This window comes from Epinephelus fuscoguttatus, linkage group LG5 (genome assembly GCF_011397635.1).
Source record: "Epinephelus fuscoguttatus linkage group LG5, E.fuscoguttatus.final_Chr_v1".
NCBI classification, from domain to species: Eukaryota; Metazoa; Chordata; class Actinopteri; order Perciformes; family Serranidae; genus Epinephelus; species Epinephelus fuscoguttatus.
In genome coordinates, this window is record NC_064756.1 from 41,623,822 (window position 1) to 41,651,534 (window position 27,713).

The following is a 27,713-nucleotide window of genomic DNA, read 5'->3' on the forward strand; positions in this document are numbered from 1 at the left end:
TGAGCGAATAACAAAATGTGTAGCTCAGTGTGTGACATAAACAGTGACATGGGAGGGAACCTGCAGCAGGTCAGTCCTTCTGCAATTCTCTCATAAGTCGGCCCGTTCTTCACCATCCTCGTCATCTGACGGTTAATGCCCTCTTCGTTTGCGAGGACAAGGAGGACGCGCAATTCTTTGTCTCCCCAGTTGCTCATCTTTATAGTGTCTGTCAGGTTTGCGTTTCCCTTTTGCTACGGCCTCATCAGCAGCTTCTCCCACAAGTCTTCAACAGCCCCTCCTATTGCGGAAGGCCGCCTCGGTCTGTTTAAACTAAAAGGGTTCCTCCAATATGACTACCCTACGAGGTGGAAAATTAGGCACCTCGGATCAACTCGTCAGTCCGGCTCTGTGTGTCTAAATGCTCGCAGCTTGCCGGCTAAACGGCCCAGCATGCGCAGAAAATCTGGCAGTGTAAAAGGGGCTCCTGTGGCGCAGGCCACCATAGATGGTGCGTGAGCTACAAGCATGAACAGATGCCTTTATGGTGAACATGTTGTTCATTGCAGTATGCTCCAAAATGCCTAGACTCACAAGTCAGTCTTTAGACGCTTTGCTTAACTAAAGACTGATGACTTTCTCCCTGATTTTGTGTTTAGATGGGCGGATACAATTTCAGAGTTTAAAAAAACTCCCTATGTTGCAGAACCAATAGTAAATCTGCAGGGCGGTCCTTCGGTGGATGTTTGTCGTGTTTGCAGCGACACATTCTTGCCAACTAAAAGAAACTAACATAATCTTTTACAAGGCCATGACTCATCCGTCTGGCCGGACTATAGAGGGAATTGCCTTGTTGTTTACAAATACTTCCGGGTAGAAAACCAGCAGAGCTTTTAGCTATATATAGCCCATATCACATTTTTCACATCACTGTATCACCGTTTGGACTAATCTGATGTTTGTAAAGTCTATAAACACTATGACTGAACAAACATTACTATTTCTGTGTGCATGTTTAGCTGGGCTAACCATTAGCTGTTAGCCCTGTTAGCCGTTAGCGGTGTCTGTAATAGATAATAACTCATTAAACGGTCTGTGAAAAAAATATCTTTTCCAGCGGATATCTTAGTTACAACATGATTGAGCTAGCAAAGCAGTTTTGTGTTACTGTGTGTGGTATTTATTCAGTTTTAGGAAATCACGATGTCTAGAAAGCATCAGTTGACAGGGACAGCTGACAGCAGCAGCAAAGGTAACATCAGGACGTCATCTGTTAAAAGCCTCACGTTGTCGGATATGACATGACACTACTCCAGTTAGCTCAATAATGTTGTAACTAAGACATCCGCTGGAAAAAATATTTTCTTCACGGATGAGCACACGTTTGATAAAACGGAGTTAAATCTCTCGGCATCCATTTTCAAGCTCTCTGTGTGTTTGTTTCCTTGCGGACGAGAAAAGGAGGAGTGCACATTTCCGAGAAGGCGTGTCCTTTTCAAAAATGCAAGAGGCATTGCTTTGTTGCCGGCCGTTTTCGCCGGTGTGTTAAACACACTTTAGAAAGGAGTGTCCCCAGACTATCAGAAGGCGGAGATCTCTGATTGTCTAGTGGCGAGACTACAAAATGCCAGACAGCGCACAAACAAAACTTTCTGTGAATAAGCAAGAAGTAAACAAGGAAAAACGATACCAGACAGGTAGGGTGCCTGCCGATGGTGGTTAACACTGATGTATGGCCAAACATTGCATTTCTGGAAATATTACTGTTGCTTAGCTTAAAATTGAAATTATTTTAAATTTTCCACAGAATGAGACTGTATACGTGGCAGTAGCTGAGGAAGTGGAGGAAGTTTGTATCAGTCTGTGTCCTCTCTCTGATTTTGGAGGTTTTTGCAGGACAGTGAATGCAGAACAGGTGGAACTCTCCATGAGTTTGTTTCCTCAGCAGCAGTATGTGACTCATGGGTTGGATAATTAATCTGTCAAGCTGTTCAGAGCTGATCAGATCAGAGAGGAGCAGCTGCTGCAAGTAAAAGCAAACTTTTAGACCCAGCAGAATGAATGATTAAGTTTCACTTTCAATGCACCTAATGTTCTGCTTCTCCATCTCTGCCCCCAGCACGCTCTGTGTTTCAACAGTGTGGTGCTACAAATAACCGAACGTATATATAGTCAGGCTGTCCTCACAAATTTTTCATGTTATCCTACTAAACGTAATGCACCCAAATTCATACATATCCAATGTATTTTGAAAGGTGGCGATCATGTGACCATTGCGCTGATGGCAGTAAACAAGGCAGCAGTCTCGAGCACATGTAAGGAGGCAAGTTGGGGTGGTGGATGGGTCACAGAAAACTGGTCTTTGGCCTGGGACTGTCCCCTGGAGTTGCGCGTTCAGATCTGTGTGAACTTTCTATTTGTGGCGTCAGATGTTTTAATTGTGACGTGTTGCCACAGATGTATGAATGAAACTCGGCATCTCTCATTGTCTGCGACACCCTGTGGCAAAAACACCTCTTTTGTCCCCAGTGTGGTGGCTGTTTCTTTCTAGTAATTTAAGGCCATTTGACTGTCCCTGTGTTTGGTCTGTCACTGTGGAGTTGTAGAGATGTCTTTACAGGCGAAGTTGCTCGGCCAGTCTCCATTGTTGAGCTCCTTGGTTGAACCAAAAAGCGCAGTTGGCAAAGTGCGCACCTAGTTACAAAAATTCTATTTTGGAGCCATTGTGCTTGATGCGTAACCAGTGATTACGTCATATTCTGGGACGAGTACCTCTTGCGGGGGACGCTCTGTTGAGTATAAACCATGCTTAAGAGCCTTGGTGCAGCCTGGAGAAGAAAACAAATGAATGACTTACAAGCCCAGCCCAGCTGACCCCTGTCAAAGCTATTGTACCTCCACAGGGCTTGAAGGTGACCAGAGGTGCCAGCTTCAACTTTACAACTGTTATTTGATTTGCTGGCCCTACATAACCACCATCAGAAGAAACTGGTTTGCATATTATTATTATGATTATTGTCCCCCGTCTCCATCTCCTACTACATATAACATGTTGCTACTTTTGTTTGTGTTCATGCCTCTTCACCAATAAAACCATTTTAAAAATGTCCCTGTTCAAAGGTATATTTTTATATTTTAGTAAGGCATTATCCTCTTTTCTGATCAACTCTTGTTTTGTTTCTTATTAATGCTATTTGTTCTTGACGCAAACTTCCTTCACACTTCCTCCATGTTTAATACCTAATATTTTATATTTTATATTTGTATCCAACAACAGAGTCATATCACACTCAACACTCTTTGCTGTTAAACAGAAATAGTGTTTACTAATTAAATCCAATTTGTTCTACTCTGCTGGTTTGTTTTTTTACTGCTGTTAAACAACTGTCAGTATAATCAAGACTTCCTTCTGAGATGTTTCACAATGAAAGCCTTCCAGCTTAAATAGCATATTGCCTCCTATTCCTGAAAGGCTTTTAATAGCTGCGCTTACATGGATAATATTTCTTCAACCTGACTGAAATTATTCTGATTAGAGATTCCAACTGAACTGTTTACATGAACTCTAAATATAATGATCCAATATGATGTATATACCCCAATGCATTTCATCAGAATATAACTTTTTTTTACCTGCTCAAATTGGTTTCCCCTGCTGTGAAGTATGGAATCTGCCTGAAATATAACAGAATAATAATAATAAATAAAGGCGGTAAAGGCACTTTTATTTTTATTTATAAAATTCAGTTCATTAAATATATAAACTGTAGAAGGAGGAAAGGGAACTTCCCATTGGTCCGACAGCCCATTGTTCTGACCATATTAAACCCATTGTTCCGAAATCATCGTGATGCCCTGTGGTTAAGGTCTGGTTAGGTTTAGGCACAAAAACCACTTGGTTAGGGTCAGGAAAAGATCATGGTGTGGGTTAAAATGAAAAAGAAAGTGGCAAACACATAAGCCGTGAGCCTGCTTCGCCTCGAGCCTTTCCCAGCTGACCCAGAGCTGGTCGCGGCGCACCATCAAAGCAGAAATACGCCCGCCAGGAGCCGTTCAGCACCATGGACCATCGGACTAATGGGATGTCGGACCAATCAGCTGTCGGACCAATGATATGGACCCGGAGGAAAAGTGGTCCTGCCTGATAAAACAATTTAGTACTAAGTAACGTAAGTGTAACCTGGGTTATTTTCTGTAGCTACACACAGTTTACAATTTACTTATGTTCACTAAACATCTCATATGCATACTACTGCTACTGGTAGACACAGATAATTATTATGTCCAGGAGCAACCCATTCTCATTCCATAGATGTCAAATACCCTGATACAACAATTTAGTACTTAGTACTGGGGGGGGGGGACGCCTTTTCTTATTATTATTATTCTGTTATATTTCAGGCAGATTCCATACTTCACAGCAGGGGAAACCAATTTGAGCAGGTAAAAAAAAGTTATATTCGGATGAAATGCATTGGGGTATATACATCATATTGGATCATTATATTTAGAGTTCATGTAAACAGTTCAGTTGGAATCTCTAATCAGAATAATTTCAATCAGGTTGAAGAAATATTATCCATGTAAGTGCAGCTATTAAAATCCAGTGTTGTAAAATACATTTTGATATCAGCCACAGTCTACAACAATGTAATGCTTAGCTTCCCTGGTGGGACTCCTGCCAATTTGTTCCAAATTGGTGGCACGCAGACTGTCATTTACTGAAGGTAATACACTGACTATATATGAGTACCTCATACGACGCTACTTCCAAGAACTCCTGAACTGCACTAACTGAACTAACCCTTTAATGGGTTTAGTTACCCCCATATGTTTATCTTTCTATATATGTGAAGAACCTAATTTACATAATTCACTCCCTAGCCCCTAACCCAAATCTGAACCTAATTCTAACCTCAAACTTAAAACCAAGACATAATCTCTGAACAATCTTTTGAAGTCGTGAGGACCGGCCAAAATGTCCTCACAATGCAAAAATGTCTCCATGACAATTAAAAATTTAATCTGGTTTTTACAAAGACATCAAAACATGCCCACACACACACACACACACACACACACACACACACACACACACACACACACACACACACTTAAAGCCACCCTCCTGGCTAATTTGGAGCTAATTTATCCAGGGTGGATTATGCAGATGATGTGTGTTTATGGAGCAAGATGGCCCTAAGGCTCAGCACACATTCATGCTGTTGCCAATCAGTGCTGTGCTTCCTGCATGAAGACAGTCGTCTGAATACATGTGACTGGGGTGATTGGGTTTTACACACTGATTCCCAAACAGCCATAAGCCTACAACATATGCTTTAAGGGGCGCTTTAGGCATGCTGTCAGAAATCACACAGAAACCACATGCTGTTTGTGAGATAGACCAGAGACTAATGGCTCTGTGTGTTTGTCTGTTTGAAAAGTCATGGTCTGGAGAAATGGCAAAAACCAAACATGGCTGAATTGTCAAGTCATAATGCCATTCTACTGAAAAACAAAACAAAACAAAAACAAACAAACTTTAATGCAAAGAGATTTAGTCCTTCATGACTAAATGGACATAGCTGGGGCCCTGTTGCCATACTTCTTCTATGGGTAAGAATTTGTGATTCTTTTGAAATACAAGTTAAAATACAAGTCTGTCAGTCCATGTCATCACATAACATTTTATACCATATTTCAGTAAATGCTTTCTCATGTTAAAGGGACTTCTTCCTTCCTTTATAAACACATGGTCCAGCTGCACTAAGGTCAAGCAGCACTAGGATGGTACATTTACCAGTGTCAGAGGCAAGGATTAAAACTAACGACGTCCCATCGTCCCGGGGACGTAATTAATTGTCATCTGGAGGATTAATATTCTCTCTCGGGTTGACCTCGGGACGAAGAGAATTTTGTGGGCACTGACTTCATTTTTCTGTTTACGTTTTCAACACTTTCTGCGAACCAGAACGGTTCGCGAATGCGTTCGCGGTCGATGGAAAAGACGATACTGTCACCAAAGATTCTTTATTTACTCTCTGCTGTCACTGTGCTGTGGTGCTCTACTATCGACGATGTTGCGCTGGCTGAAGCCTAAAGAGGGGCAGTCTGAGTGTACCCAACCCCAGCACATAGCCCAGCCAGGCTCCAGCCACCCAGTACGATATGGAAGTGATGGCGACCCACCTTGTCCCACAGAGCTTGAGGTAAGCCAGTAACGTTAACTACAGAATCACCACCACCATTCTCGGCAACGATACGATGCGCGCGAGTCTCGGGGCAGAAAGCTTTTAGTGGCTAATGATGCCAGTTTAGCAGTAAGCTAGGAAGCTAGGAAACTGTGGGAATTGTGATTTTAAATAACTACGTCGGGAAGAAAGATACTTTGATACCGATTGATACTTTAACCTCCCACACATTCAGACATGTTAACGCACCTTCTGATATTATTATGTAAGGAGATTCCATCACTTTCATCTTATTGTCTACTCTAGTAGTAACTGATAAGCAGATTAGCATCGTCTGCTAGTTAGCTAACGTAAGCAGTCGTACACAATTATACCGTTGAAACAAGATAATAACACACCTAAACTGTATACTCACCACACCGAGATTGTTGGTTATCATACTCGACTTTTCTGGTTATGGTGGTAAAAGCAAATTATCCACAAGTTATCCACCATCAACAAAACAGGTAGACTGTCAAAGTTAACGTTAGCAGGGCTATTACCAATTGCTTTTAATGGCAGTCTGTTAGCTTTAGTGATAGCTAGCTCTAAATCTATGTGTATTATCGTTATTTCGGCTTGACAGCGTATTAAACACCTGATACTGATTCTTTAACTTGCTGGTACAATGTCGCTGGATGGTTAATTTTTTTCTCAATGTAAGTGTGAAATGATAAATATTATAACGAGAGTGGAGACCCACTCACTCAGCACAGAATGCATTAAGACCAAACGGTCTTAATGCATTCAAACAAGGAAGCTCTACCAACTCTTATGAGGCAAAAAGGAAGAGAAAGTTCCTTTGTGTGTTAGCCTTTGTGTGTTAGCCTTTGACAGCATGGATGCAGCTGTGCAAGAGAAGTTGGTCAAACTATTCAACATCGCCTACTTCATCGCAAAAGAAGAGCAGCCGTTCACCCTATTCCCCAAGCTGATGACGCTTCACAAGACCAACGGCCTCGACCTTGGCTCATCCTACCACAACAACGTGGTATGCAACACCTTTGTTGAAGTCATAGCCTCATGCTTCATTGAGGACCTCAAGGAGGAGTTGCAAGCAGCCAGGTTCTTCTCTGTGATGTCTGACTCCTCAGTTGACCGTTCGGTTAAGGACCAGGAGATGATCTACTGCACCTACCTCGTGGATGGCAAACCAGTGAACCGGTTTATCCAGATTGTGACCCTGGATCACGCCCATAGCCAGGGCATTTTGGATGCCATTCTGAAAGGGCTGAAAGTGGTGGGTAGTTGTGTTTACTTTTGAATGTATGAATGAAAGAATGCATGCTTCTATTGTATTCATATTATAACCTAAAGTGATGATGCTAAGTCTTTTTAAAATTCCAACTTTATCACCAAGGTGGGGGTTCAAGAGGAGGACCTGAAGCTGCGTCTTGTGGGCTTTGGATGTGATGGCGCTTCCGTAATGCTGGGATTGAACAGCCAGACTGGGATTGAGCAGCCAGACTAAAGCACCTGTGCCCCTCCCTAGTGGCGATATGGTGTGTCGCTCCTCGGCTGGAGCTGACTGCGCTCAACTGTTTGAAAGTGCTTCCCCAGCTGAAGGAGCTGAACGAGCTGCTACGTGTCATCCACAAACATTACACAGTCTCTTCTAAGGCGTCAGGGGAGCTGGAAGAGATCAGCAAGGTGATGGAGGTCTCCATTCTCAGGCCAGGGAACATTGAAGGTATTAATATAATAAAGATATGTTTATTATATTTTATTTTTAATTGAAAGAGACAGTGCACATTAATGAACATTACTATAAATATGTCGGTTCAGCCAGGGAGGCTAGTTTTCAACCGTAGTCTAAGGCAGATGTTATGAGCACTACAAATAATTAACATTGAAAATATACAATGTTGATGATAATAATGATGAATTAAAACCAAAGTGAAAGTGATTGTCTAATCTCTGCTGTCTGATTACAGGTACCCGCTGGCTACCACACACATCGCATGCCCTGGAAGCCCTCATGAGGAACTACAAGCCTCTACTTGTACACTTTGAGAACCACGCCAGTGATCCCAATGACAGGGAAGCGAGTGCAGCCATGAAGGGGAGGGCAAAGCTTATACTGAAGTCTCTGAAGCAGTACAGCACACTCCTCTTTATCCACCTCATGCTGGATATCCTTCAAGAACTGAAGCACCTCAGCCTCTTGTTCCAGAAAGACGGCCTCACACTCCAGATGGTCTCGGATGGGCTGCAGACAACATGCATGGTTTTTGTAGCTATGCAGGTGAGGAACTATGTTCCCTTATTTTACATTATTGTATATTAAATTTAGGCAGAAAACCCATTCACCCTTACACACACATAAATGTTTTACATTACTTACACTGTAACAGCTCAAAGTCAGAGTTGTATGATTTATTTGTGGTTTTTGGTGATGAAATTATTAAAACTGTTTGTTCATGTTCAATGCAGACAAACCCAGGCCCAAGGCTGCAGCGGTTTCTGACTGAAGTTGGGACTGGATCCACCTGGCAAGGTGTTGAGATCAACAGGACTAGCACCGATGATGACAACTTCAACAACATCAAGCTTCGCCTCACCAACAGGTTCTGTGAGTTTGTGTCACAGCGTTTCAGGAGTCTCGAGACCGGCGTTCTGAAAGCGATTTCCACATTCTTCGACTTGTCCAACTGGCCAGAAGACACCAACGCCCTGGCTACATTTGTCACCGCTGAACTGAATGTCATTATGGAGCACTTCTGCCCCGTCCTGGAGCCAGGCAAGGACTTTGAATCTGAGGATGCAGCAAGGCAAGAGTGGCTTGACCTCAAGATCCTGGTTACCTGTCACTACAGGCATCTCGATTTCCAGGTGAGTGATCCTCCAAGGGTTTCCTCCACATTAACAGCAACATTGTACTTATATAGCACATTTCCTACAAGTTGATTGCAGCACAGTGTGCTTAGGTCATACAAAGAATCCCAGTATAAAAACATGCCAGAAGAACAGACTTTCAACCCATTCTCTCAGGTGCTGTGGCAGCGGCTGATCCAGGGTGCCATCGGAAGAGCCGGCCAGTTCCAGCATATGCAGGTGGTAGCAGAGATCAGCCTTGTCCTCCCCATGAGCAGCTCCTGCTGCGAGCCTGGTTTCTCCTGCATGAAACAGGTGAAGTCGGACTGGAGGTCTCGCCTGGCCAATGACACTCTGAACAGCCTCATGCAAATCTCAATGCATGGCCCTCCTCATGAGGAATACAGCTCAGTGAGAGCAGTCACCAAATGGTGGAGTAGTGGCAGAAGGTCTCGTCGACCACTGTACTGTGACTGAGGGTGTTGGTTGTCATCTTGAAACAAATCTAGTCTGCTTTTCCCTATTTGTGTGGGCTAGGGTTAGTTAGTTGTAATTTAATTGCATTTATTTGGTTTATTTTATATGTTCTTGTCATTTTGTTCCAAGTAAAAACTACTGTACCAACAATGCAAAGCAGTAAAGGGTCTGAGATCTCTAGAAGGGAGAAGAAGTGTGAACAGAGTTAGGACTGAGATCCCATTAGAGCTGAAGTGGACCAGAAAGTGCTCTGAGTCCTCATATAGAGAAGTCATAATGTAAACATGAAGAAAACTGAGTTCTTTTTGCTTTGGTCCACTTCTTGGCTCACTTTAAAAGGACTGAGTTCAGTTCACTTAAAGGAGACTATATGTGAAAACACCCTGAGACCTGCCAGGCAGCTCTTTCATCCCCATGTTTGAAGGGAAATAAATATATTATTTTATCAACATAATGTATTGTGTTTTTATTAAATTATCAGTAAGTAACAACTCAAAATGTAAAAAAGATTTTTGGGAAAATTCGGGAGGATTCGGGAGGATTTGGGACGGTTCAAAATGTTTTTCGGGACGTTTCCAGGACGGTGGTGAAAAAAGTTAGTTTTAACCCCTGGTCAGGACACTTTCACTCTAAGAAGTGCTGTCTCAGTGGAATGCTTCTGACGGTAACCAGATTGAAATTTGTCATAAATACAATGCTTATTTAGGGCAGGGACTAGTTGGTTAGCAACGACTTTTTCTAAGATCTTTGAAATAAAAGGCAATTTAGAAATGGGCCTACAGTTGCTAAATAATGAAGGGTCCAGATTGGGCTTTTTAAGAAGCGGCTGGACAACCGCATGTTTAAAATAGGAGGGGAAGCAGCCGGAGACCAGTGAGTAATTAATAATATAGAGCAGGGAAGAGCCGATGGAACCAATAACTTTTTTCAGTAGAGACGTGGGCAAGATGTCTAACAGGCTGGAGGAGATCTTCATACTGCTCACTAGCTTAGTTAAATCTTGTAGGGAAATGGGTGAGAAACGATCCGGTATCGGCTGCTGTAAAGGAGGAGCAGGGGGAAGAGCAGAAGAAGGGGTAATACTTGCTCTAACACTAGCAACTTTGTTGACAGAAAATTGTTACAGTCATTAACAGAAAGAATGGGCACCGCAGGGAACTGGGAACAAACAAGATTATTTATAGTGTCAAAAACAACTTTGGGATTCCGCTTATTGGAGGAAATGAGGTCAGCAAAATAAGTGGCCTGAGCAGCTTCAACCATTGAGTTACACTCCGTTAAGAGTTCTTTCAAATAAATACGATGGACCTGAAGCTTTGTAGACTTCCACAGGCGCTCAATACGGTGACATTTGCGTTTAAAACAACGAATGTCATCATTAATCCAGGGGGTAGAATTAACAGTAGCAACTGTACGGGATTTCAGAGGAGCAATCTCGTCTAAAATAATGGAACAATGTGAATTAAAAGTGTGAACTAGAGAATTGGTATCACTCTCATCACCAAAAAGCTACCCTATGCTGTTGTTGAAAACAGAGGAGAATTTCATGGCAGACAGGTCATTTAACATACGCGAACAAATAACACGCTTTCAGAGTGTACAATCAGTGTTAAAAGACACATCAAAGAGAATACATTCGTTATCAGTCACAAGCAGCTCCTCAGAGCCGATAAAGTCTAATTTCAATCCATACGTGAAAACCAGGTCCAGAGTGTTGCCCTTAATGTGTGTTGGGCTGCTGACATGTTGGGTAAAATTGAAAGAATCAGTGACTTTTAAGAAGTTCACTGCAAAGGTGTTTGTGGTGTCATTTACGGCCACGTTAAAATTCCCAAGAAGGAGGATTTTCTCAAATATAATTATGGAAGCTAAGAAGTCACTGAATTCAGATAAAAAGTAGCCATTAACACTAGGAGGGCTATAAATTGAAACACAATAAAATGGATTAGCACGCCCAACTTTAGTCACTAAGAGTTCAAATGAGGTAAAAGTTCCAGAGCTCACTCCCCAGGAGGAGAAACAGTCCTTGTGCACCACCGCCAGTCCCCCCCACGACCCGTGGTCCGAGGGGCACAGATAAAAGAACATCCCAGCGGGCAGAGCTCGTTCATAAAGACATATTCATTGTTCTTTTCCAGGTCTCAGTGAGAAACATAAAATCCAGATCTTTGGAAATAAATAAATCGTTCAAAATGAATGATTTGTTGGCAACAGAGCGGGCATTCAGCAGTGCCAATTTAATAGACTTCGATTGTGCTGAGGCAGTAGTGGGTGCAGGTGCTAGTGGCTGCAGGTACCGTGGGTCCGCCCCTGCCCGGCTGCATCTTGCTAAAGGGAAGACAAGTCTTAACTGACATTGGGACTCTGGGAAAACAGGCCTGAGACATGACAGTCTCACACTAGATTTGGCTGGAAAAAGTTGCATTGGTGTCATGGGCCTGCAGGGGGGGCTAGAGGGAGAGGGAGTGTTGGAAGGAACTGTCACAGTGACCACTGAGGAAGCGGCTGGGAAGGGGGTGTGTTGTGTAAACAGTCAATTGGTGAAAGCTGTGGACTAGATTATGTAGATAATTTTAGCTAAATGATGACTATTTAATAGATGCCAATATATCAAGTTAAGATAGTTAACAAGAATACTAATGTTATTGTTAAGTATGTTAAATCACTTGCTAGCTAGTTTCATCCAAGGAATAAACCCACTCCTCCTTAATTTCTGTGCAGAATTTGTGCTCACTATCGCTGGATGTGACGACTTTGTCACCCGATGTGGCAATATATATATATATATATATATATATATATATATGTATATATATACACGCACGCACGCACGCACGCACGCACACACATATATATATATATATATATATATGTATATATACACTATACACACATATATACACTATATACATATATATATATATATATATATGTATATAGTGTATATATGTGTGTGTGTGTGTGTGTGTGTGTGTGTGTGTGTGTGTGTGTGCGTGTGTATACATATATATATATATATATATATACAGCACAGCTTTTTGCAGGTTATGCATCGGGTACCAAACTTAACTTACAGCACACTTGTAATTTTTAAAATTGGGCAAACACTCTACTAAAGCTTGCATGCAACTTATAAAATGCACACAGGTTTTTGAAAAATATTACATCCATGTCACCTAGTGGGCTCATAACTTGCTCCTTAACCTGTACAATATCAGCCAGTCCGGATTGGACCGGACAGGACAGGCTTTATTCTTCAAGCGGCAAATTTGCCTTTGATGTGCCTGCAGTATGAAATCACAGCAAACAATACAACAGTAAAAAGCAACAAATTCATTCATCCATCAATTGTACATGCTGTTTCAGAAAAAGTGCACTTAAAGTGATATTTAATAGTGATCAAGTACAAGAAGGAGAGCTACAGGATACACTTATGTTTGCCTAGGTGGTGTTACTGGCTAAAATGGACAGAGGGACAAAGTTGTGTTTAAAACATATGTTAATGATATTGTACTGGAGGAATCTACATTTCAAGATCACACCCAGGGTTCTCAAGCTGCTATCACCACAGTATTCCCACCTAGTATATCTCTGAATATTCCCTGAAAATGTACCTGGACATGAACAAGACTTGAACCTTCGAGAAGAGCCCCAGGTACATTTAATTGCATTAAAATGTACTGTGTTTATGGTTGAACTATGGTTCACTCCAAGAAGGAGCTTGCCTGAAGTTTGATATCTGTGTTACTATACATTATATCACATATGTTACAGATTGCCTGGAGAGCCCAGCACAGCTGGGGAGTCCTTCAGAGAGCCCTTTATGTCTCTTGTTTTTTACTGCAGACTGGGAGTCAACAGCCTCCCTGCAGCTGCATTTTAACCGCCCTTTCAAAATCTGTGTGATGTTACACTCACCTGGAGTGAGGCAGCTAGAGGTTGCAGGCTTTAAAATCCTTACTGGTTGCATGGAGGAGAGAAGCCTTTGTTTTTCACAGAGAATTTGTCAACAATAGGTTGTCTATTTTGAGTGGAGGGATGGATGGCTGTACCAATTGGATTCTTGCTGTGCCTTAATGCCTTCAAAAATAGATGTGTGAAAAGCACCATTAGCTCAGACTGGAGGCATCCAAAATAGCGTGTGCGTGTGTGTGTGTGTGTGTGTGTGTGTGTGTGTGTGTGTGTGTGTGTGTGTGTCCAAATGTTGTGCTTTGTAGTGTCTGTTAGTCCTCACTGCCTGTCTCCAAAAATCACAAATGAAGGTGGATGCATTTTTGGAAAAGAGAGATAATGACAAAAGCCAGAGGTCTCTCTCTCTCTCTCTCTCTCTCTCTCTCTCTCTCTCTCTCTCTCTCTCTGTCTCTCTCTCTCTGTCTCTTTCTCTCTGTCTCTGTCTGTCTGTCTCTCTCTCTCTCTCTCTCTCTGTCTCTTTCTCTCTGTCTCTGTCTGTCTCTCTCTCTCTCTCTCTCTCTCTGTCTCTGTCTGTCTCTCTGTCACTCTCTTGGGGAAAGTAAAAGTGTAAATTGCAGAAGATGGTATACATATATATTGTTGTAACATTTAAACAAACACATTTTTGCAGAGAATTCAGAGAGAGAATTATTGTGATTTGGATTTTTATATGGATTGGATTTTTATGTAAGGTCAAGGGAAACAAAATTCTTGCCTTGCATGTCAAAGTCCATGGATAGTATGTTGCCGCTTGGGCTTGACTTATATGTCGGGGCAGAGTTAGATGAGATTCTGTTCTCAGGAATGTGACTAACCTTTACAAATACTATTTACATTTGGCTGAGATTTCATCACAATGGACGTCATTCACTGATAAATGCGTAGAAATGTTCTCCCTTTGCACACAAAATAAGTGCTCAAGCAAACCTAAAATGGGATTCATGACTTTTGCACACCGGACACTTTTGTTCTTACCACCGTCCATATGTTAGTACTTACTTACTTAGGCCTTTAAATTCCCTGAGGAACATAGGCCATTGACGAGACTCCTCCATCCTCTTAAGGTCTTGTACCCTCTTAGTCAGTTGTTGCCATGACAGCCCTTCCGCCTTCATCTCCTCCTCTGTGGTTCTTCTCCACAGGTGGCTTTAGGTCTCCCTTGTTTCTTCTTGCTTTGCGGGTTCCATGTTATTGCATGTTTTATAATGGAGGTGTTTGGACTTCTGAGTGTGTGGCCTATCCAATTCCATTTTCTCCTCTTGTTTTGGCTTTCTAACGGTTTTTGCTTAGTGAGATCCCACAAGTTCACATTTGAGATGGTGTTGGGCCAGTAGATTCCAAGGAGGCATCAGAGGCAGCGGTTGAAGAATGTCTGGAGTTTGTTGCGGATGTTGGTGGTCATCTTCCAGGTTTCTGATCCGTAGAGTAGGGTGGATTTGACATTTGAGTTGAAAATTTGCAGGTTTAGTTTTGAGTGATTATGTTTTTTGCTTTCCAGATTATATTTAAAATGTTGAATGTTGTCCTTGTTTTTTCTATTCTGGCCATGACATTGTCATCCGCTCCCTCCATAGTAATTATGCTTCCAAGGTACGTAAAACTGGCTACCTCCTCTAACTGATTTTGATCCATGATTATTGGAGAGTTGTTCTTGTTGCTGATGCACATTACCTTGGTTTTGATTAGTTGATTTTGAGTCTGAGTGAAGCAGCAGATATCTCTAGATTGCGTGATTTTTCCTGCATCTGTTGGTAGGTATGTGCTAGAAGTGCTAAATCGTCCACAAAATCCAGTTCTTCTAGTTGTTCACTCAAGCTGTATACTTCTGTATAATTCTAAACTGACAGGTGCTTGACCGCTATTTGCAATCAGCATACTGCCATGCCCCCATTTCTCTTTATAAATAAATATGTCCCAGCCCTGTCTGCTTTCCCTCTGAAATGTCCCTGTCACCTAGCCTGGAAATCCAGACGTCTGGCTATGAGTAATGCAAATGGCCCGACTTGAGGGGCGGCACCAAACATGCATTAGAAAATATCACTGCACGCAATTGGATAACACTACGACCAATCAGAACAATACACGGGGTGACATATCCAGAGCGCTACCAGTGGAGCTAACTGGTTGGGACAAATGTCAGTTTGCGGTGTTGTATGGACGTAGTGTATTTATTTTGAAAGTGACTGTATGCAAACTGTACAATTCCTGTGAAAACGGAAGTGTATTTGAAAACAGACAGTGCATGTAACAGGCAGAAGTTGACACGGTGTCCGAGAACATCGGCAACCAACTCACCCAGGATACCTTGCATATCATATCTCGACAAGTCCATGACTAAATGTCGAATGTGTTGGTTATGTCGGCCTCTGTAGATGCACTCTCTCCTGAAGGCACAGGCTGCAATATCTTCCCGCAAGGCTATTTATGTCATCTTAACACCTGCTTAGAGGTAAATCAGATCTTTAATATACCTTGCATGCTTTTTAAAAGGCTACTAATTAACACTGGCTACATCTGCACAATTTCATGGCGCTAGGAATTGGTGGTTGTAGGCAATGCCAAGTCAATAAAAACAGTAAAAACCCAAACTGTTAAATTTCAAAATCTGCACATAATCCCGTGCCAAACATGCTTCAGTAACAACGGTGAAAAGATGACATTAGCCATAGCCTGGGGAACTGCTGGGGCATTAGTCAAGTCAAATAGCATGATGATGCTTGTAATGATCATTTGGCATGTTGAGAGTATTCTTCCATTCCCACACTGCCTCAGGACCCGTTGTGACACAGTGGAGCACCTTCTTCAATTCAGTAGAGAACAGTGATTGTTTTCCCCACTCTGTCATTGTCATGTCTCAAACTAATTTATTCAGCAAGAGTAGTGCTGTGGTTCTGTAAGCACAGCAAGCAAACTGTCTTTACCAAAAATGCCTCCTGCACCAGGAGACTCTTCAATAGACAGAAAGACTTTTTGTGTGTTACATAATAATTGCATATTAGAAGTATAATGTACATGAGTGTGAGGATAAATTGTGCTTATGAGGAAGAGAGTTGTGTGATTTGATTGTGCAAGAAAATGAAACAATTTAGAGAGTGCTGCATATTGTTGAGCACAACTCTCGTATAGGAATACTTAACCCCGAAAACTTTATTGTCATTAGACATTGCAGGTTCCAAGATTGTGCACACAAACTGTCACGCAACTCCTGCAGTTTAATTCATGTCTCATTTATCCAGCTGTACGCTCAGTACTTCCCAGCCACATGCATTTTTGCTAAAATCTTACAATTTGAAACTCATCCACATAAACAGTCTTGTACAAGGAAAAGTAGTGTGTAATGTAATGTAATGTGTGTTTGAACAGTACTCAATGAAATGCACTGGTCCAACCTGGTCTCACTCTGAAGTTGTCAAATACTAGCACTTGGTCAGTGACTTCTGGCATCAGACACTGACAAAAAAAGCCATCCTTTCAAGTCGGCATGATACGCAGCCGGTCACCATTACAGAATAAGTGTCTCTCCCCAACGTGGCCAGACAACCACGTAAGTTAAGGGGGCGAAAGTCCGAGTAGGGCAGGTCAACTTTCTCCCAGGAGGCCAGTGTTCCCATATGAAAATAAAGCCAAACCCTATTCCTTTTTCCTAATCCCAAACACATGCTTTTGTTGCCTAAACCCAACCACATGCATGTGTTGTTGAATGAAACAAAAGACAATTCTCAGTGTTGTACCAATGTAGTGCGTTCATTCGGAAAGAGACTGCATGCAAACTGTACATTTCCTGTGAAAACAGAAGTGTATTTTGAAAACAGACAATGCATGTCACAGGCAAACGTTGACACAGTGTCCCAGAACATCGACAACCAACGCACGCAGGATACCTTGCACGTCATATCTCAGCATGGGAAGTCCATGACCAAACTTTGATATGTGATGAGGTCGAAGTGAGAATGTGTTGACCAGCAGAGTTCAAACACACATGCTTGCCTGTGTGTGCTACCTGAATGCTAGAGTGCTTTAAATAGTATGGTTATAATGACAATACTTGTGTTTGGGAAGTAATGAGCATGCAACTAGACTGCAGACTGACCACCCACAGCACTGTTAGTTTGCTATGATTCTTGATGTCCAGAGCAACATAGCTCTATCATTTCTCAATCAATCCCTACTTCTGCTCCAGCAGTGAAAACTCTCACTTTCTAAACCCCCACCCCCCACCCCCCCTCCATTCACAGGCAGACACAAGGTCTCCTGGCTAATGATGAGGGAGTGCGTCTCCTTCGTCTGAAGCTGAAGGTAATGATGTTCAGAGGAACACACAATCACTGTATTTAAGTGGGCACTAAATCACAATTCTCCATCCCAAACCCTCAGCTGCATTCTGTTCCCCATTTGTCAAAGAGGAATGAGCCCAGGCTGGTGAAGACAATATCCAATAAGTGATGAGTCTGGAGGTACCTACTGTTGCCATATGTCATTTCTATTCATCTGGAGTACACAGGAGTCCATTCAAACATAACAGTTAGCCAAGGAATGTATAGAGATGTTATATGATAAAAGGAAGAAAAGAAATTATAACATAGTCTTACTATGCAAGAAGAACCAGGGCAAAATAGAGAAAAGAAGGAAATAAAATAAAAAAAAATGTAGAAGTGTCAATAAATTGCAGAAAATGTACAGCAACCTTGTTTGTCCTTTGCGCTGTTTCACTGTCATTGTCCTCAGTCCCAGGACCCAAAAAACCCCTAAGCACAAACTAAGTGCCATGGCCCAGAAACCCACTGCAATCTAAACATTGGCTTTATCTTTCCACCAATAATGAATCCATGAAATTGATTTAATGCCGCACAGGCTTTTCCTGGGTGACATCTCAGAGGGAGCAAGCAAGGCACTGGCACTGTCTATCTATTGACCTCTACTAATCTGACTTTGTTCAGTTCACTCACAAACTTCAGCTGGCAGGCCCAGGCCAAGGTGTCTTGGTGATGGAGAAAGAACATAAAGATTCTTAAGATTCTTTGGATGATTTTCCATCATTTCAGCATTCCCCCACTGGAGCTTAAGAAAGGTTTATCTTATCTTCTCTGAATGAATGTAGTTCATCAAAAAAAAACTGAGATGCATTTCCAGTTTGCAAAAAATCAAGGGTGTGCATGCAGCCAAGATACCAGAAATACACAAACTTGAGTTAAAAAAGAAACTATTTTTTACATACAACTTTATTTGGGAAATGAATCATTGCCTTTTTCAACTAGTTCCAATTTAAACCCATCCACTGCAATATTTGTGTTGTAACTGTGTGAATTGAGAGAAATATATGTTACTCCTTAGGTCCACTAGGTGGCGCGATGATTTCAGTTGTTACCTGTTGGGAGTTAAAACAGAGAGAAAACAAGAAACAGTCAATGTCTGTGCACTGTGAGAAATGATGAGATCGAGCTGCACACTGTGCTCCTCAGGGAACAAAACAAACTCCCTCATGTTCATTAAGAAGCCTCTCGTGAGTTACTACATAAATAGTCTCGATACAGACTCTACATTCAGTGAATGTAGAGTCTGTAGGCAAACCCCGGAGATCTTGCCTCAGGAAGAAGAGCGGAAGAGCCCTGGTTGCCAGTTGTAGGCTGTTTGTTGTCCACGTGATATTGACCAATCACATTTGAGCCGGCTGCAGTTGTTGCTAGGTTAAATGGTCCATGCAGTGAACTAATGAGGCAGAGCATAATTGGCGTCACTGCAAACTCTGAATCCATCGCAATGGTTCAGCGTATTTACTTATATATAAACGGAAGTCAGAAACAGAAATTCGCCCCCTCCGCCCAAATCAAACCGGAATGCCAAAAAATCGGGGGCCTGCCCCCAGAGGCTGTATCGCCGTCTGCCAGAAGTCAGACGCCGAATACAGCCGATGGGTTCCGAGAATGCTACATAAATGGCAATGAGGATAAAGTTACAGCGGATGCCTCGTGGGAACGCAGACGAATGAGTAAGTAATATGTTGCTGTGCTGAGGAAATTAGCACAAGACTGCAACTACGGAGACAAGTTATCAGTGATGATACGTGACAGACTGGTTTGTGGGATCGGACATGACCGCATACAGCACCAACTGTTGTCAGAGCTGGATTTGACCTTCGACAAGGCGCTGAAGCTGGCCCAGGCCATTGAGACAGCCAGCAAGGATGTAAAGGACTTACAGTCGCTGGAGTTTGCACCCTCACACGTGAGGGCACGTCAAGCAGTGCACAAAATGTCAATAAAGCAGACCCCCAGTAAGCAGCAGCACCAGCATAAGGCTTTCTACAGGTGTGGAGGTGCGCAACACAGGGCTGGGGACTGTAGGTTCATTAAAGAAACCTGTCACAAGTGTGGTAAAGTTGGCCACATTCAGAAAGTGTGTAGGTCCAAAGGCTCAGCGGGAGATTCAAAGGCTGAAAGGGGTGGAGTACAGGCAGGCAAGCAGGGGAGAACTCAGGGAGCAAATTATGTCAGCCAGGGGGATGATGAAAAAGATGGCATTGATACAGATGAAGTCATGTTCACACTGTACAAAATAGATGAACTTGACCAGCAGAGGAGCCATTTGTAGGGACACTGACAGTTAATGAGATAGATACACAGTCTGCTGAAGTGCTTGTGCATGACAACCCAGATAAAGGCATTGTGCTGTCATGTGATGCATCACCGTATGGAGTAGGTGCCGTGCTGTCACATTACATGCCCGATGGAACTGAGAGACCCATAGGATTCACCTCACGAACATTAAATGCTGCCAATAAGAACTATTCACAACTGGATAAGGAAAGACTGGCAGTGATGTTTGGAATTAAACATTTCCACAAGTACATTTATGGACGGAAATTCACTGTAGTGACAGATTACAAGCCCTTGTTGTCACTTTTCAGTGAGATGCGAGCCGTACCACAAATGGTCTCACCCAGAATCCAAAGGTGGGCGGTAACCTTGAGAGCCTACGAATACACAATAGTGTATAAAAGAAGGAAGTACCACTGCAATGCAGATGCCTTGAGCCGCCTTCCGTTACCAGAGAAAGTTGAAGTGGAGAGGCTGGAAGAGAGGGTTCTCATGCCGGAGAGCTCAGACATCACACTGGTGACAGCTGATCAAGTGGAAGCATGGACAGACAAAGATCCAGTACTCTCAACAGTGCGGGAGAGGGTATGCAATGGCTGGTCATCGAAACTTAAAGGGGAGGAGTTTGCCCCCTATGAGGTGAGGAAACATGAACTCAGTATCCAGAACGGGTGTATGTTATGGGGCTCGAGATTGATTGTGCCAGAACCAGCTTCATCAGTGCCACCCAGGAGTGTCCAGAATGAAGGCACTGGCTAGGAGTTCTGTATGGTGGCCAAAGTTGGATAAAGAGGTGGAGGATACTGTAAAGGGCTGTACAACATGTCAAGAGCACCGCAACATCCCTGCACCAGCTCCATTACACCCCTGGGACTGGTCTGACAAGCCTTGGAGCCGTATCCATATGGATTATGCCAGACCATTTATGAAAAAAGTGTTTTTTGTGCTCATTGATGCACATTCAAAATGGATGAACATGTATCCAGTGAAGTCTGCCACTTCAGCCACCACAATTGAGTGCCTGCGTACCAGTTTCAGTGACCATAGACTGTCTGAGTTGTTGATGTCTGATAATGGCACTTGTTTCACCAGTTCAAAGACTTCCTGAGCAAAAATGGTATCCGTCCTGTGACCTCTACACCCTACCATGCCACCAGTAACAGGTTAGCAGAGAGAGGGGTACAAACATTCAAGAGAATGATGAAAAAATGTCCAGAGGGCACGCTGACAGCTAAGGTAGCCAGAGTGTTATTTAGCTACAGAGTGACTCCTCACACTACAACAGGTCTATCCCCAGCAGAGCTGCTTCTCAGGAGGAAGCTACGTTGCAACCTGGATTCAATCCACCCAGACCTAAGAGGGAAAGTGAAGGAAAAACAAGAAAGACAAATAAAAGAGCACAACAAAAAGGCCAAAGGACACTGGTTCAAAACAGGAGACTCAGTGCTGACCCAGAACTTCAGTCTAGGACCCAAGTGGATCCCGGGAATCATTGAATCGGTGACCGGACCAGTGTCATACAAAGTGATGCTGGGTAATGGAAGAGTAGTAGACATGTGGACCAGATTGACACTCACCACCATAGACCAGAAAAATGTAACAAGAACCAAAAAGCTGCTTCTACTCAGCTAAGTCAGGCCCACACAAAAAACAAAGTATGGCTGGAAGTCTGAGGAGGTGGTACTCAGTGGTGACAAGTTGGAGGATCCAGCAGCTACTGAAGCTGTAGGAAGCTCAGAGACTGAACAAAGAACTGTAACAAATACAATTCCAGTGACCAGTGAGGAGACAGTCAAAAAGAGAAACTAAGTTGCCCAGTTATCTTAAAGACTTTCAGTTGAACTAAGAGAGACTCATTAATAGTGTTGGTTGGCACATTAAAAAAAAAAGTTATAATGTTCCTGTGAGATGTATAGAACCTGCTTAAGGAGGGAGGGATGTTTTAACTGTGTGAATTGAGAGAAATATATGTTAATCCTTAGGTCCACTAGGTGGCACGATGATTTCAGCTGTTGGGAGTTAAAACGGAGAGAAAACAATAAACAGTCAATGCTGTGTACTGTGAGAAATGATGAGATCGAGCTGCACACTGTGCTCGTCAGGTAACAAAATAAAATCCCTCATGTTCATTAAGAAACCTTACGTGAGTTACTACAATTTGACACTAAGCACAATGGACGCAGTATAAAGAGTGAGAAACTGCATAGGGTGGATGGGAGAGGACCTGGATTGGTCCAACAAACAGGGACCTTTACCCAAGAGACTGCTGTTCATATACAGTGTAAAACCAAAAGTCACTGTTGTTTCAATGTAACATTACTTAATTTGTTTCAACACATTCTCACTCTGACCTCATCACATATCAACATTTGGTTGTGGACTTTCCATGTTGAGATATGATGTGCAAGGTACCCTGGGTGGGTTGGTTGTTGATGTTCTGGGATGCCGTGTCAACTTCTGCCTGTTACATGCATCCTCTGTTTAAACAGGAAATGTACAGTTTGCATACAGTCTCTTTCAAAATAAATGCACTACTTCCATATAGCACCGCAAACTGACATTTTTTCCTTCAAAACATACACACATGGTTGGGTTAAGGCAACAAAAGCACGTGGTTGGGTTTTTTTGAAAAAAGAACAGGGTTTGGCTTCACAATCTTACTGGAAGTGAAAATCTGTGGTTGCTGGACCCAACCACTACCCCTCCTGCCCATCCTACTCAGATATCCATTGTCTTAACTTTTGTGTATTTCCTGCTTAAACAGTTAGAACGACTGGACACATATCATGCCAATGTGAAAGGACAGCTTTTTTCATTGGCGTCTGACGCTGGATTTCACTGACCAAGCGCTGGTTTTCAACAACTTCAGAGTGAGACTAGGTGGATATAACATGTTTGAAAAGAGTAACAAATAGCTTATCAGCCATTTGTGACCACCAAGACAAGTTTTGATGTAGCTGTGGAGTTCCCTGAAACAGCATCTTCTTTGGTTTAAGTCCTGTTCACCATAGGTTTCCTGGTTTCCTACAGGGACATTTCAGAGGGAAAAGCAGATAGCCCTGGGACATCTATGTATAAAGAGAAATGGGGGCGTGGTAGTATGCTGATTGCAAACAGCAGTCAAGCGTCTGTCAGTTCAGAATTATTCCGACTCACTAACATGTGGAAGAACAAAAGTGTTGTTTGTCATGCACAGACGTCAAAGGAAGCTGTGTACATCAGTATAAGGCACTGAGGAGGCATGACAAAGCATTTTTGTTTGACAGCCTGGGAATGAGAATACTCTGTTGTACATGACAGCTTCCTCCAACAGAAAACATAATACAGAAGTTTGACAAAAACAGCATCCACACTAAAACATACACCTAAGGTGGTACAAAAAAAACAACAACGATAAAATCAATCCTGCCTTCCAAAGGCAGAGTTCAGTAACTATATCAACAGTGAAGTTGCAAAAAAAAGAAAGAAAGAAAGAAAGAAAGAAAGAGGGTCTTTATACAATCCATGATTCAAATAGGTCATTAGTCAATTGATAGGTCTTTAAGACAATGGGTGAAATAGTGAGTAGGTATGAAGTAATTAATAGATTTGTTCTTATTTAAGTACAAAGACAATTTATAATGGACTTCTTGGTTAAAAAACATTTATATTAAAGATTCAGACTTCATTATGATACAACTGATGAAAATTGGGACATGGTTGTTGTATCTCATTGGTTTCTCTAGACTCCCAGTAAATTGCTGGGGGAGATCATCTAAAGAAGGATCAAACCTTCATGTTTTGAGAATTAACCAGTATAATGGCTTTGGGTTGATCTTTACCCTGGATAGGGATCTCTTTAGACTGGGTAATCAGCATTATACAGTAAGTGGCTTGCTCTAAGGCCAAGACACACCAAACCAACATTAAAAAAAAAAAGAAGCTCGTTGCAGCAAAAGCAGACTGTTGCGTCATCTCTCATTGCTTGTGTCTGGGCCAAAAAGTTGTGCTAGAACAAAGACTACAGCCAACAGGCTGGAAATTACTCTCCATACCAGAGTGGGCGGTATTCTGTATTGGTCACTCAAAAAGGTAAAACGGAAAGACAGACAGATATAAGACGCTAGTTAGCCAGTTATCACATAATCTTACCAATATAACAAGTTTGTTTTGATCTCTGCCACTTGACTTTCATCATTTGTTTGCTTCCTTAAATTCCCTTTCTCTTCTCGTCCACCGTGCCGAACTGCCAATCCACTGTCCATCATGCTGAATTGGCAAAAACCCACCAACAAGGGTCAACTAGTGCCAATGGTGCATGACAGACCACAACAACAATGGTGACAGACACTCACCAGTGTCCCGACATTAACCAATGGCCAATAGTCAGCCTGGTGTGTCAGGGCCTTGAATCTTTACAGTTGCAAGAAAGTTCATACTCGGCTTGAATTGCAAAACTTGAAAAAAGTTATCTACAACGTCTTAAAGGGATAGTGCACCCAAAAATGAAAATTCAGCCATTATCTACTCACCCATATGCCCATAGGCCCTGGTGAAGTTTTAGAGTCCTCACATCCCTTGCGGAGATCGGCGGGGCGAGTGGCTAGCACACCTAATGGCTGACGGCGCCCCAGACTAACGTCCAAGAACACAAAATTGAAACCACAAATTATCTCCAACATGCTCATCTGTAGTGATCCAAGTGTCCTGAAGCCCCGACATAAAAAGCTGTTTCGAAAAACGTCATTTGAACTCTGTTTTTAGCCTCACTGTAGCCTGTAGCTCTGACTGCTTCTCTGTGCTCCACGGTCATGTGTGCGTGCTCAGGGTGGTCAGTGATGCACGGAAGAGCAGCAGTCTCGTCAGTACTGATGTCCAGATTCTCAAGTGCAGGCATCGCCAAGCAAAAGAATTGTATTTAGCAGTTTTCATGAGTTATATTGAAAACTGACCATGGAGCCAGGATGTGTCTTGCTGTTGTAGCTACATTTGATAAAGAAGAGCAGGAGGACACAGTAAGTGAAGAAAAGAATCCCAACTGCCCTCCTCTGTGTTGTTTTCTCAGGCTTCCCAGCAACGGCATACGGACCGGTGGCAGCAGCGGCAGTAGCAGCAGTTCGCGGCTCAGGTAGGGGGACCCGTGGAAGAGGCAGCGGCTACACGGCATACAGGCAGAACGCAGGGGCAGGTAAACGCTCTGTCGGTATTCTGTGTGGCCTGACGTTCTCTCCATGCAATTTCTCACTTCTCTGGTCTGCCTTGCTTTTCCTCAACCTAACACCCCTCACACACCCTTAAACAAACACACATAGTTACTGTATATATACTGTTTGTAAAGTGGAGGGAGAGTCTATTCTCTCCTCTCACTTTGATGACAGTAAAGATACAGTTATGTTGGCTGACATAGGTTGTCTGAAGAGCTACTGTACCTGCCAGCTCTGAGGATGGATTATGGATCGATGGATTATGATTGTCATAATATTCGTTTCATTTTATAGATCTGCTCACACAAATAACTGCTTTACATTGCATGTCGTTTTAAAAGTTTTTCAAACACGAGCTAGTATGCAGCCTGTGTAGACATCTGTAGACTGCATCAGATACATGTAATACAGATGACTGAAAAACATGCCTGAAACACTTTGTGTGTAGACACTCCTGGTGCTTCTCAAGGTAAAGGATGTTTCCATTGTTGGACGGGTCCTGCCAAGCAGTGTTAATATCATTGACAAAAACTATAATGAAAAAGTTTTATCATCAACCTTTTTGATGATGAAAATGAGATGATGATGGAGCTAAAAACAGATCTAGATAATAAAAACTAAGATGAAATCTATGTTTCATTTTTGTTGACAAGACAAAACGAAAATGTTTGTGGTGGACTGCCAGATATTGAAAGCCAATAACAGCCATGCCTTCAATTATCTTCAAGTGCTGCATGAGTGACATGCTGGTATACTCCAGTAAATTGTCTGTGGCAGGATGTTTCACTAGCCAGCACACACAACAGTCACAATGAAACAGTGTCAGCCATTAGTGTGAGTTGTGAGCTGTAATTCAGTTATCTGTGAGTGTAGCTGTGTTGTAAGTAAACAGTCTGAACTCAGATCAGTTTTCTTTGACAGAGATGAAAGTTAAGTTTTAATCACCAACTTTGTGAGAAGACATGAGTTTAAACCTCCAGACTAACATGGCCAAGAGACTACACAGGCTGCAGGCTAATTAGCTGCATTGGCTAAGCTAAGTGCTACTTCCATGGCTACTCCTGTGCACCCTGAAAATGAACTCCTGCTAAGAAAAGCAAACAAAACAATCACAAACCTCAGGGAAGATAACTGTCGGCTCTCTGAGGAACTAAAGAATAAAACTGCCTTACTGTCTGACTGCATCGATGGGGCTCACGAGCAGTCGCTTCGGATCTCCTCGCTCACAGCGGCTCTCCAGGACACGGTGCACTGGGATCCCTCTACCTGCCCGCGGCCATCCTTCTGTTCAACACCTATCCGCCTGCTGCCCTGGACTGAGGTGGTTTGCGACAGAATGAATGCCTCGGTCAGTGCTGTCCCACCACCCTGCCTCAAACTCTCCAACCGTTATGAGGCTTTGTCTCATCTTGGTGTAAACGCAGACACTAGTCCATCCTCCCCATCGGCTGGTGCTCTCTCTCCGGGTCCTCGCTCTGGTGGCTCCAGGGGAGCTGCGTCTTCCTCCCCATTGGCCGGTGCTGTCTCTGCGGCTCCTCGTTCTGGTAGCTTGCTGTCCTCGCTGGCGACTGGCGGTGTCCGGCGCCGCTCTACTGCTGGACCAGAACTGCAGCTACCACACCAGGCGGTATCCACTGCGTCACACCAGAGGCTTTTGAAGGAGGCAGTGCTTAGACGTTCCGGGGGTCTTCCCCATCCTGATCGGGCACACGGTCCTTTCCTCCACCGCAACACCTGCCACCCTCCGCCGTCTCACCGCAGCTCCTGCCACCCTCTTCGGCAAAGCCACGGTGCTAGCCTCCTTGTCCCCTTTTTCCCCCAACTACCTTAATAGTGGGTGACTCAGTAATAAAAAACATTAGTTTTTTCAATGCCACCACAAAATGCTTTCCAGGAGCCACAACAACAAAAATGCTGGCTAATCTCACAAACCTACTGCATGCACTCCCATCCTCCATAGAGCAGGTCCTCCTTCATGTCGGTACAAATGATGGTTTACAGAAATTCCCAAGAGATCAAGGGGCATTTTGATAATTTGTTCAGCCTTCTAAGAGACTCTGGAAAATCCATCTTCATCAGTGGCCCTGTACCCACCTTCGGACGTGGAGCGAAACATTTTAGCAGGCTCTTGTACCTCCACTCCTGGCTTCAGGCAGCGTGCAGGACCCAGGGCTTTATCTACATTGATAACTTTAATCTATTTTGGAACAGGCCATCCTTCTACTGGAACGATGGACTTCACCCAAACAGATTGGCAGCCGCATGCTAACAGCCAACATACTACACATGGTACAGCGCGCCAGGTGTGCATGACTGTTTACATTTTATGCCCCCTTCTCACCTCAACCCACGTCTCCCAACATTAGCCCCCCTACTGTTCATCATTGTCACCTCCTGTTTTAAATTCTCTCACTATTGACACATTTGTGCTTTTTAGAGAGTCACCTACTCTTTCATCAAGATTCCCCACCAGACACTGCAGATCA

The 27,713-nt window shown here is 43.0% G+C and overlaps 2 protein-coding genes across 10 annotated transcripts in view; both read left to right on the forward strand.

The window, feature by feature from the left end:
• Positions 1–27,713, forward strand: part of LOC125889095 (RNA-binding protein Musashi homolog 2-like) — a 482,288-nt gene that overhangs the window by 393,963 nt on the left and 60,612 nt on the right. For 4 of the 9 annotated variants that reach the window (XM_049576805.1, XM_049576804.1, XM_049576810.1 and 1 more), the window contains exon 11: positions 25,089–25,211. The exons of 1 other annotated variant lie outside the window; for it this stretch is intronic. In XM_049576805.1, coding sequence (XP_049432762.1) covers positions 25,089–25,211 — 123 coding nt within the window. The remainder of the gene's footprint in view (positions 1–25,088; positions 25,212–27,713) is intronic. 4 more of the 9 variants (XM_049576807.1, XM_049576806.1, XM_049576812.1 and 1 more) reach the window with 1 other exon arrangement.
• Positions 8,913–9,848, forward strand: LOC125889120 (zinc finger protein 862-like). Its single transcript, XM_049576849.1, has 2 exons — positions 8,913–9,041; positions 9,201–9,848. The coding sequence occupies exons 1-2, from the start codon at positions 8,919–8,921 to the stop codon at positions 9,498–9,500; spliced, it is 423 nt and encodes a 140-aa protein (XP_049432806.1). The 5' UTR covers positions 8,913–8,918; the 3' UTR covers positions 9,501–9,848.